At 39.2% G+C, this 12515-nt stretch overlaps 2 protein-coding genes across 2 annotated transcripts; both read right to left on the reverse strand.

Moving 5' to 3' along the window:
* Positions 71-4068, reverse strand: LOC109725996. The gene is made up of 5 exons (XM_020255418.1): positions 4040-4068; positions 3843-3928; positions 1286-1923; positions 643-1196; positions 71-498 (listed from the first exon to the last, which is right to left on the reverse strand). The coding sequence occupies exons 3-5, from the start codon at positions 1709-1711 to the stop codon at positions 390-392; spliced, it is 1089 nt and encodes a 362-aa protein (XP_020111007.1). The 5' UTR covers positions 1712-1923; positions 3843-3928; positions 4040-4068; the 3' UTR covers positions 71-389.
* LOC109725846 (cleavage and polyadenylation specificity factor subunit 6-like) lies at positions 7866-11910 on the reverse strand. Its single transcript, XM_020255240.1, is given in 3 exon segments — positions 7866-8553; positions 10005-11373; positions 11376-11910. Coding segments are annotated over 2 exon segments (1617 nt in total). The 5' UTR covers positions 11778-11910; the 3' UTR covers positions 7866-8553; positions 10005-10158.

The raw sequence follows: 12515 nt of genomic DNA on the forward strand, positions 1-12515 counted from the left end.
GAATAAGAAGTGACGAGACTGGCATGAAAACGTTTACTTTTCAATAGTGTGTGTAAAATTTACAGCCACGTTGAGTGTATAAATAGCATTGCTCTAATCAACAAAAGATTCAGTACATTACCACCATAGAATTGCTCTCAGATCAACCGCATAAATCTCAACGTATTTACATTATAAAATGGCGACATCTCAAATTGTCCCTTGTTCCAAAGAAACTCAAATTTTACAGAAAAAAAAAAAGAAGAATAAAAGCCACATTTCTGCTTACATAACCCAGACAATTAACCTGCTGTGGAATAAATAAAGCAGGATAGTAGAGGCAGGAAATTAAAACTGAGGTTTCAGAACCAGGTTCGAAAATTTGGATGATAAATAATGGAACAAGCTATTCAGAATCTACAGCAGAAGAGTCCCACTCTCCAGCCGTGGTGCTTCCGGAAGCGTCCCCGATCCGCCTTCGCCATTTTCACCGGGCTAGTGTTCCACTCGGTTTGGAGTCTGCGAAAAACGTAATACAATAAACATGTGATGTTACACAAAACATTATGGATTAGAGATCATTACCATAACAATGTTCAAATTTGGCCACAGTGCTCAAGCAACACTAGCTAGTCTACAAAATCGTCGGTTTTGTTTACGTACATGGGAAATGCAAAGGAGCGAGTACTCGTCGTGCTACTATCCGACCGATGAGAGATACTTCCAGAATACGGTATATGACCGGACGAAGCTTTTGGGCCAGATGAAATGATAGGTCCAGACATTATCATATCCCCGTCATAGTGATGAACAGAATTTCGAACTGAATTTGTCGCACCGTCGACTTTGGACCCGTCAACGGCAGGACCCTTTTCAGCGCGATTAAGTTGCTCACTATCTTTAGTAGTTCTTTCGCCCCCATCCATTCCACCTGTCTCTCTGGCCCTCGGATTAAAGTCGTCTATATCAACTCCATCATCATAGGAATTTGCTTCGACTGGCTCAAATAGTGTTGAGCCATTAGCAATATGCGCACTTGGCGCGCTACTTTGGCTGGACTCATTTTTATTTAAAAACACAGTAATGGTACCGGAACGATCTTCTAGCGAGCCCTTTGTGATTCCGTTAGTAGGACTCTCCTTGATTTTACTTGTTTGGTTGAGCGTAGCAGCTTCAGATGCGACAGATGTGACTGCGTAGTATTCCTTCACTGTATCCTGCGGTAAAAAAAATAAGCGAAGATTCGTATCACATGTATTGAAGAAGAAAACAAAAGCGCGAGTTTCCGTACTATAAACTGAGATACCTGCTCAACTGTTCTGCTGTTGAAAGATCGCTTACGATCGCTGCTGCTGAAGTTTAAACTGATAGGGCTCGATTTCTGGGGCTCTGAGGCACAATCATTGGCAGACAGTAAATCCTTTAAACTGATCTTCCCGCTACAGATATCACCTGTAATCTCTTCAGCTGCTTTTGGCTTGTCCCCACTGCTAAACGAATCGCTTAAAAAGTGTTCTGCACCGCTATTGCTATCCAAGGGTCCATTTACAGATCTCGATTCCATATCACCTGTAATTCCTGCTGCTGCACCGTCTGTAATTTCTTTCATAATATCACGATGATTTCCGTTCGCCGCAGAATGATCAAAGTTGGAATTGAGAGAATGCAACCCTTCGTCGACACATATGTCCTTGACAACTTCAGACGCACTGTTATCAAGAGAAACAACCATGTTCGACAACTCAGTCTCCACAGCAGCTTTTTCAATGGAAAAGCGTTTTTCTTCTACAACGAGTCCAGCTGTATTCCCATCAATCGGTTCCCCAAAGTCTTCCCATAGAGATTCAACTTTAAATATATCGATCGTCGACAGTTTGCCATCTGGTCTATCTACTTTGGAGGCAACATCACGAGTATCGTTTTGACGGTAGGGCTGTTCCCCATCTGCATGCAGGCATACGTATTCTTATATATAAATGATAAATAACGCATTAAGCGGGAAAAAGAAGAGTTCGAAGTGTTAAACGATGAGAATATGAAGGCACTGTAATGATACTGCAGAGAATTGGCCAAGTTACAACTCAACAAATATTTAAGAGCAAACAAATTGGGAACAAACCATGCAAAAACTGCAGGATCCTCAAACGACATATCTTGTATCGAAGTTGTTCTATGAAAATTTCCAAATTACAGAAGGCATTTGGACAACTTACTAGATGATACTTAAATTGGTTGTAAAATAACAGCAAAAAGAAAATCAGTCAAGTGCCTATAAATGAGATATAAAAAAAGAAGAAGAAAAAGAACAAGAAAAACATCCTATCAATTACCCAGTTTCATGGTTTGGATCCTAGCTCAATGCATGTTCAATCTGTAACGGTTTAATCGGGCAGTACAGAGCTTCAAGTTTCCTGCCATGTAAAAATCAAGTCGATTGTTAACTAATAGCGGCAATATGAAGCTACAACTGGAACACTATATTTTCTTTTTTTCGCCAATCTTAAATAGTATGATTCTAAAAACTATAGATCAATGTTCACCCTCAGTCTCCAATGTTATATAGTTAAATGAATTGAAACCAGCTTCAGAATCGGTGGAAATCGAATAAGGTGAGAAACGTAGTAATTTGTCAATAGCCGCCGCTACGCCACATTTACAAGAAGCGGAAATCGCTACCCTCGTTTACGTCTTTAGCCACTAAATTCCAGGTTTCTTTGTCACCCCAGATGGACAACCGAGTCATACAACATAAACACTTCTTATGTAATACGAAAAAGTTGGACTTTGTGCACCTACATACACCTACATATATTTGAAAAATAAGCACAGGAAAAACTAGAAAGAAATTTAGCAACTTAGACCAAAACACGAAGCCGCTCCGGAAAAAAATTCAACTAAAGATTATGAACAAGCACCTGCTATTTGAGGAATTCCGACTCGTGAAGAAAAGGAGAAAAGGGTTGCAAGTGTAAACTCTATTGGAACATTGAAGAAGGATCTATACATGATGGAAAAAGTTTGGCGGCATCACACATTGTTGCAGAGGTCATCAAGCAAGATTTTGAGAGCCCATCGGCACGGGCTATACCAATAAACTATCGACACGATACGACCTCCATGCAGAAGATTTTATAAGAATACATAATAAGTAATTTAGATATATCGACGCCAAAGAAGATAAACACTTCTACACCATAATGTGTCAATATAATCAGTATAGCTCAGTACGCGCTGTGTCATACCATACCAACATGTTCTCGACACGGCTCCATGTCACAACACTTAAATTCTTGTCATAGAGTCCATTGCAGAGAAAAGAGATTCAATCAAAACTACAGTTATGATGAAGTAAAAACATGTAACTTGTGGGCAAAATATAACATGAGAAAAGAAGGATAGAACCCCCATTTTTCCAATACACTAGAAAACAGAAAGGGAATCTAATGGTCATCATAGCACCAACCTAACAAAAATATACCAGTTTGGCATAAAGCTGGTATGTATGTGGTCCACAGCACAGAGAGAGAGAGAGAGAGAGAGAGAGAGAGAGAGAGAGAGAGAGAGAACAAGAAGGAAAGAGAAACTTCTAGGGCTATTGATGCATACCCACTTCTCAAGTCTCAACCTCTAATATGAATTAAACACCTAAAAAGAAAGGAGATGAGAAGAAAAAACCCAAAAATCTTTCTCCTTTTTCCATGGCCAAAATCCTCTTGGGTTACATTCCATCCATTAGAGACTCCAAAACACAAAAACCACCTAATGAAAACTAAAAAATAGAGATCATAAAAGGCTTAAAAAACCAATTTTTGAAACAAAAGCAAAGATGAATGAAAAGGAGGAGTGTACCAGAAATGAGTCACCTTTGAATCTCTCTCTCTCTCTCTCCCTCTCTCTCTCTCCCTGTGCTTCCAAAGAGACCAAAGACAAGAAGAGGAGCCCAATATATCTGCCAAAAAAACCCCAAACATAGAAGAAGCACCTGTTAATATTAAGAATTAACAGCATGGAACTCAAGGGAGGGGATTGAATAAAGTAATCAAAATCCTTGGATCTGTACTTGAACCTCAAAAAGGCCTCCTTTTTATGTTATTTTACTGCCATAGGCCTCTCCCAGTAGAATAAGACTATAGAGAGAGAGAGAGAGAGAGAGAGAGAGAGAATACTAGAAGAGGAGGTGGAGAGAGAGTGGGAATTGTTGAAGTCAAATGAGAGAGGGAATTAAAAATTTGGTTTTTGAAATTGAAAACACCACAAAAAAGGGCAACCCAATTGTTTGTTGGATGCATTAAATCACCACCATAGAGAAGGAAGGAATTCAATAAATGCTTATTTGGTGCGCCTCTGCTTCTGCTTTTGCATTCAGCAATAAATAATTTTAGTAAAGTACTTGGAGGATCAAATTTAAAATATGCTTCTACTGTAATAGAAATCGGAAGTAAGATTCTAAAATTAAAAAATGAAAATTTTTTACAAATACTATCCATTATAGTAAAGTCAACACGACCAACTTGCAATGGTAAAACACAAAATCTACAATTTTAAGATTCAAAAACAAAAGTTTCAATTTAAAGGTTCTATCTTTAATTAAAAGAAACCAGTAATACTTAACACTATATTTTTCTCAGATATACTTTTTGATAATTTTATCCAGCAGCACTGCATCTTACAAAAGTATCCAGCATCGAAAGAAACGTCTCACCAAAATATTTTTACAATTTTGGACGTGGTGGGGGAGCCACAATATAATATGCCTTAAAATGAGTTTTAAAAAATAAAAATAAAGAAAAAAAATGCTATCTAATTGGAAGGATAGAGAAAAACAAGCCCGAAATTCCGGCGGGAATTGTGATATATATAATTGTTTGATTTTGATGGCAAAAATAATAAAATATGAAACATTAACATTAATAAAAATAAATAAAGTAAATTTGGAGAATAACCTAACTTTCGAATTACACTTTGGACAAATATTTTGTAATAAAAAAACACTAAATGTGAATATTATCAGTGTCAGAATATATATAGATCATTCAAATGGCATGGGGAATTATAATTAATGTATGAATAATGAAAAAAATTATTTTTCAAACATGTTTTTTTTTTTTTCACCTGTAACAAGTGTAAAAGTGTATCATTAGTTCACATATCTAAGCTTAATCCATGCACGTAAACTTCATGAAATAAACCCCTCATGTGGGTCCTTAATCTTCGTAACCTATGCGAATTTTTTTGTAAAAATATATATATATATATTTTCTTCAAATCATGCACATAAATAATTCTATACAACAGATCAAATTATATATATATTGGTTAATTTATATATATATATATATAATTATATATATATATATATATATATATATATATATATATAATTAAGGTTAATGAATCATTAATTAAATGATATATAATCACTAAATGACGTGGACCCCACAAAGGAGACAAGACACGTTATTACGTGGCGAGTTGGAGAACAGCTGTCAGTGACAGGTGTCATCCTCGGAGGTGCTACACGTGGCGTGACTAGGACCCATCAGCCTGGAAAAACTTTAGAATGCATCTGAAATATTGCTGATGTGGCGTACGTAATCAATAGAATTATTTCCTGGATTGATATGTCCCATTATAATTAATAAAAAACATTTTTATTATATTCTTTTATTAAATAAAGAGATATGATCGGTATGTTACTGATAATATGGTGCAGGTGTGACAGTGTAAACTTTCTCATCACGATGAGGCAGAGGTGACGTAAGCGCGAGAATAAGGTGACAGTGAGGATTTTTAATATTAGTTGTGGATGTACATTAACCAATCAAATTATTCTGTACCATAAATATCGACATATTAATAATTTTTATAGAAAAAGACTTTTTTTTTTTTTCCGAAACTTTTTGATAGATGTGCAAGCTAAATTTAATAAGTCACATCAAATATACTATAAAGTATATTTGATGTAACAGCTTTATAATGCTAGTGATATATCTATATATTAAATGTTTAGCCTTTTATGTGTTCAACTCAAATCATGAGTCATTTTGTATTGCAAATCATATAGATCAACAGCATGCATGTTAGAGGATCTTCAATCTAATATATTTTTTTTGAAATACGAAAACGAAAAAGGTAATCTAAATTCTTGCTCTTAACAACATATCATTAGGAGTCTAATGCTATAGTTTTCGAGAAGCCAAGTAAATTAGGCATTAATTTATTTTAATATTAGCTTCAACTAGACAAAAGAGAAGATTACAGGGACTGAAACCCATGTTCAACTAATTTAATTAACACTTATCATTGAATCCTCATTAACTAATGTGATATAAGTGTGACATTATTACTTAGCTGTTGTAGCTATTTATGTGATTAGTGATTGGTCCAATTGTATTCTGGTCCAACAGTGCAATGTGCATTTAAACCCACAGTTTCAATCATGTGAACAACTTCTCCACAATATCTCAGTGAACTGTGTTACATGTTCTCATGCATGGGAATGCACAAAATCATAAGGGAATCTTCTTCTAATTAATCTACATGGTCATCTTTAAGTTTTATTTTTAAATATTTAAGTTTCATTTTTTTTTATTTTTATTTAAGCTTTTATGGATGTAAGTACATGCATTGACCATAATTTTCTAAATGAACTATTTGCACATCATGCACATGCAAGATCAAAGACCAAGCTTTTTTTAAGCAAGTAAACTATGTTTTCCTAGACCAACTTGTGCTTGTTTTAGTGCCATAATGATTTTAGAGGAACTTGATAGTGTATATTCTATTATTTTTGGTACATTTATTATAGTCATATCCTTTGTATGGGAGTAGGATTAGCCACATATATGAGTATTATTCTAGATTGAAGTAATACCCCCCCAAGATCTATATATTTTTTGCTTGGATCAAACCTTAATTTGTTGTTCCTAATGCTTCAACGATATTTGTTATCTAGAACTCTAAATTTTGAAACTTTATTCTCACATTGAAGTTTAGTCAAATGAATAGAAAACAATAGAAAAATAGAAAGAAAAATGAGCTGGCTCTTGCACTTTTGAAAATAAGAAAGTTTCTATACTTGCAAATTTTTCGATGATGAGACGTCCAATTCGATGATCAGTTTCGTTAGGTATGATATATGCTATTAGAACTATTTAGAAACCAAATTTTATAATTTTTTTGATTTCGTTTATCTAGTGAATGAGTAATCTCAAAACGAACGACTGCGAATAAAAATCTTCTAAAAAACAGTCATAAAAGACTTAAATTTCATTTTACTCTTGATGTTAAATAAATTTTTTTATTAAATTTTCATGTAATTTAGATTTTTCTACACCATTGGACATACAAACATGCCACAACGGTTGTTAAAATAGTTATTTTTTAGACCCTTTGATTACTTGGTAAATTATGTCGAAAAATTATAAAGTTTAATTTCTAAATAATTTTATTAACGTAGATTATAATTAACGGAGTCAATCGACGAATCGGATATTCTATTATTGAAAATAATTTATAAATTAAAAAACCTTCGTACTTTTAAAAGGATAGGAGACGTAGTACAGATTAAAGAAAAATAATAAGAAAAATGAGGGTGGGCGAAGTAGAACTTGGGCTTCATCGAAATCAGTAAAACCTTAAACCAATAACAGTTATAAGCCCGTACTGATGGTTGAACCACTAGTCACATCAGTAGAACCTTGAATCAGTAACAATTACAACCTATTACTGGTCCTTTCCACCACAACATCTTCCCATACATTTATTTTTTTTATTTTTTTTTTCATTTCATACTTCAATCCTATGAATGAACACTTTGCACATGGTACACTGAAAGCCAAAAAAAAAAAAAAAAAAAAAAAAAAAAAATCATTGCAGTAAGAGAGTTCTTTCAACTGTTTGAGAGTTGCATTATCATACCAACTTGATTACATCACCTGATATGCATATGTACACTTTACAGAACAAAAGCAAATTCTCCCTCTCCCCACAAAAAGGGGGGGAAAAAAAAATAAAACAACAAGAACAACAACAACAGAGGGGAAAAGAGGGAGGGAAAGAGAGAGAGAGAGAGCAGCAGAATTAATGTGAAAACAAGAAAGAAAATTACAAGATACAAACAATCATAAAAGAATGCTGAAGTTCGACCCGGCTCTTAAGTCAGTATCGACTCCGTCTCTCTAAACCATCCTCTCCAGAAAAAAAAAAAACACACACACAGAGTAAATGGTACAATAAAAAAGCGGAATGGAGAACCGAACTCTCGTTCACTGAAACCGGCTCGTGTTCGCCATCAGCACCATCATCATCATCATCATCATCATCATCATCATCATCATCCAAGAGTTAACAAAACAAGCGCAGAATAAAAGAGAGAGTAGCATAATACAATCAATAACAAGAAGGTTTGTAGCTAAAAGACACAATGACTAGTATTGTTCTTAGAACCGTAATACATTCACTACTAGAGCTATTCACTTGATCTTTCCAAACTCTGAAAAGGGCCAGCAATTACACCTTAGTCGAGGGGACCCGAACTTGAACTTGTAGACCTGATTCCAAACTGCATGTAAGCTGCAAAAATCGAAAGGGCAAAGTAAATACTTCTTTATCTATAGCAACATAGATTGACAGCGAAACCAAGAAACAGTAACAAGATCCAAACATGGAGATGCTTTTTTAGAAATAGATTCATTCTGTGTATGTTGATTACGTTCCGTCAATGTCCTTGCTGAGAGATTAAATCATTCGTACGGTGTTAATCTACGCAATATAAAGGACAACGAATCAAGTCCATCGGCATAAAAGACTCTACATATACATTTCCCAAGGACAAAGCAAATATCCTGGCACATTTGAAGTATGTTAAAAATACCCAAACATTAGCATAAATTTAAGTCTTAGCATAGTTGACTCTCTAAAATTTACGAGAAAACTTAAGATGTGTAAGTGAACTTAAAAAACATAAACAGCAAATAGCATCAGTGTCCTCGTTGATCACCTGACAACAAGCATCATTACTAGCCAAAAAATATCCAAATAAGAGAAACGGTCAGATGGCACCTTGCGACAACTTCGGTGGTTGTCAAGAGAGACCGAGAGAGTGACGTATAATATGTGTTTACTCGTCAAAGAAAAGTGAAACATCCAGGAGAAGACAAGATTTCAAGAAGAGTCGTGTTTCAAATTTTAGACAAATAATATATGTATACAAGCTTGATATATCTTAGAAGATTACTTGGTGATGTTTGTCAACTGATCTTTCAATCTACAAATCATTTACAGCAGCTCAACTGCAACATCTTGAACCCAAAGCCAATCCAAGAACAAAGAACGAAAATAGAGCCTATGTTCAGGCTTGAAGCTAAAGATGGCATACACCACCAGCATTTGGTGGGAACTTAGCATCCATGTTTTGGCATGCTTACATATTTTATCTTTTCTAATCGCAGAAATGATACTTTTGCTTCCGCACTGGGTAACATTTTACCCATAATACATATGCAAACTTTCTCAAGACAAGAGACACAAGATTTTGAAATTTCGAGTGTCCACAGATTCGAGAAACACAGGATTATTATGTACAGACAACCCAACCAAGTGCCTTTATGCCGATTCCTACTGCAAAATGCTACAAACTTCTAGCATGCAAGATCAGGAGCAAAATTACATAATCAAGTACAGAGACAAAAGACGACATGAACAGTAAAACATACATGCTTCCAACATTACACAGCTGCGGAATACATGGAACATTCAGGTAAGGTGTTGCTAGTAAAGAAGATCAACTTTGTATTACAAACCAAAGCATGAACAAACCCAACTTCTATGGGTGAAGATGCCTTGAGCATCAAGAATAATGAATCCTCGAGCACTTTTCTATACAAATTTACATGGAAGCATCATTCTATGACCCTACTCTTCTGACATTTCAGACCATTATGTACATAAATAGATACATAAGCATGATTACATAGAAATAAACAAAAGAATTTGGTACAAAATTTAGCAATAGAAAGACTTACATCTCAAACAATTGCTACGAAAGGCCCCTGCATCCACTGCTGGTAAGATATCTCCTAGAACACGAAGTAAACTAAAGTTGCTACCAGACTACATAGAAAACAGAAACAAGGACACCTGCCAAATTCTCACTCTCTTTTCCTTCCACGTAGACATTCACTCGGGCGAGAGACGCCTTCGCTTCGAGTGCTCGACTTCCCGCGACTTGCTCCTTGCGATAGACGATCTTCCTCTATCCCAATCATCGTCACGCTCTGACTCGCGTTCCCTGTGCCTGTAATGATCTCCATGTCTGTCTCTCTCGTCTCGATACCTGTCCCTTTCTCTCTCCTTCTCCCTTTCCCTCTCCCTGTCCCTCTCTCTATCCCTTTCTCTTTCTCTTTCTCTCTCCCTCTCCCGACCCATCTCTCTATCATCACGATACTTCCGCTCCGGTCGGTCCTCCATCGCATCCTTCTCCCTCTCCCTCTCATGCCTCCGATCCTTGCCGTAATTCCCTTCTCCGTACTGTTGGTCCGAAGCCGCATCGTCCCCGTAACTCGACTGCTCCTCGCCGCCCCACCCGCCACCCATGCTTTGATCCGGCCACATACCGATACCGACACCGCCCCCGCCAGCCACAGCCGCCGCCATTCCTCCTCTTCCGAAGAAAGCCGGGTTAACATGAGGAGCCACAACGGGAGGGAACGAAGGCATCAGCCCCGGAAACGGAGCGGAAGCATGGCCCGCCGGAAACCCGCCACCATACCCGAAACCTGGACCCATCATGGCACCCGGATGCAGCAACGGGGGCTGCGGCGGCGGCGCAACCATCCCACCATTTCCCATAATCCCTCTTCCGCCCATCGGCCCGAACCGATTCCGCATATTCCCCATCATCCCTCGGTTCCCCATCCCGCCCCTTCCCCAATTCCCGCTGCCGCCGCCCCCGGCAGCAGCGACAGCGGCTCCAGGGTTCCCGCCCCCACCCCGGCCGAAATTCCCAGCGACCGGAGGCGCCCGGCCCTTCGGGGCTTGGGCCGGAGCCTGGGTCGCCGTGGCGGCGCCAATTGTGGAGTGGTGGTTCTTTACCTGAGCCTCGCCCATCTTGCGGACGGTGAAGGGGGAGGCGTAGGCGACGACGCAGGGGCGGCCGTGGAAGGGGTGGCCGTTCATCCCCTCCTTGCAGGCGGTGGCCGCCGCGGGGTCGAAGAAGTCGACCTGGCAGTAGCCCTTGGACTTGCCGCTCGCCTTCTCGTCGAAGAACCTCACCTCCTTCACCGGCCCGTACTTGCTCAGCTCCGCCTCCAGATCCGCGTCCGTGGTCCACCAATGGAGCTCCCCAACGAACAGCGTCGTCGTCCCACCGCGACCTCCTCCTCCTCCTCCATCGCCCCCACAGCCGCCGCTGCTTCGGCGGCGACGCCTCCCCTGAGACCTTGATCGGGGAAACCGACGGATCTATCGGCGGAGGGCCTCTCGATCTTCGGAACCCCGGCGATCCCCGGGATCTGGACCTGGACCTTCTCCGGCGCGGTCGGAGGCGGGGGGGCCGCCGCCGCGTGGGGACGGCACGCCGGCTCTTCCCCCGGGAACCCCCCCGCGCCCCCGCCGCCGCCGCTACGGGCCACAGAGTGAAGGAACCCGTCGCCGACATTGACGTCGTTGTAGAGGTCGTCGTAGTCGTCGTCCTCCCCGTAGAACTGGTCCTCGTCCTGGACGGCGGAGATCGCCTCGTTGGGGTGGAAGGCGCCGCCGGAGGCCCCGTCGAGGCCCTCGGGGGGGTCGGGATCCATGGCCTAATGTTAGGGTTTTAATGTGGCGGTGGTGGTGTTGGTGGTGGGAGGAGCGAGCGTCCAAGAAGAAAGGGACGAGCGAAACCCTAAAAAATGCATTACAAATAAGAAGGGGGAAGGAGAACTCTTTATAATCCGTGTGCCGTGTCCTTTTATGTGCTTCCGCATTGATCCCACAGCTTTGGATAAATCTGAGCCGTTGGTGCACCGATGGGTGGCTAATAGATCGTGCGAGTTTTTGTTTTTAAGTGTATGGCTTGGGCCAATAATGGGCTCATATGCGGCCCATCACTCGGAGTAAAAAGACCATGGGCCAAACATCTCTATCATATAATAACTAACTACTTAATTTGTTTACACTCTATTTTAGCCATTCATCTTAAAACTAACTTAAAATTACGATTTAGTTAATTAGCTAGAAATTTAAACCAACATTTCGTTTGGGATTGTGGAGAGATTGAGTTACGTACGTTGAGAAAGTACGATGGAAAAATACTATGTTTGTTTCCGTACGTAATATTACATTCCGTATATCATGATAAATTAATTATGATACATTTTTTTGTGGTTCCACCGGAGAATCCAGAAGCATATCTCTATATATTTTTGTCCTAATTTCATTTTATCTAATAACATCAGATAGGTCTCAATACCAAACTAAGTCTAAAATGAGATACAGATGTAGTTTTCGTGGAGTAATTTGTTAGCGTGACTTATACCTGAGGCTACACTGATCAG

Source organism: Ananas comosus, linkage group 20 (assembly GCF_001540865.1).
Source record: "Ananas comosus cultivar F153 linkage group 20, ASM154086v1, whole genome shotgun sequence".
Lineage (NCBI taxonomy): Eukaryota > Viridiplantae > Streptophyta > Magnoliopsida > Poales > Bromeliaceae > Ananas > Ananas comosus.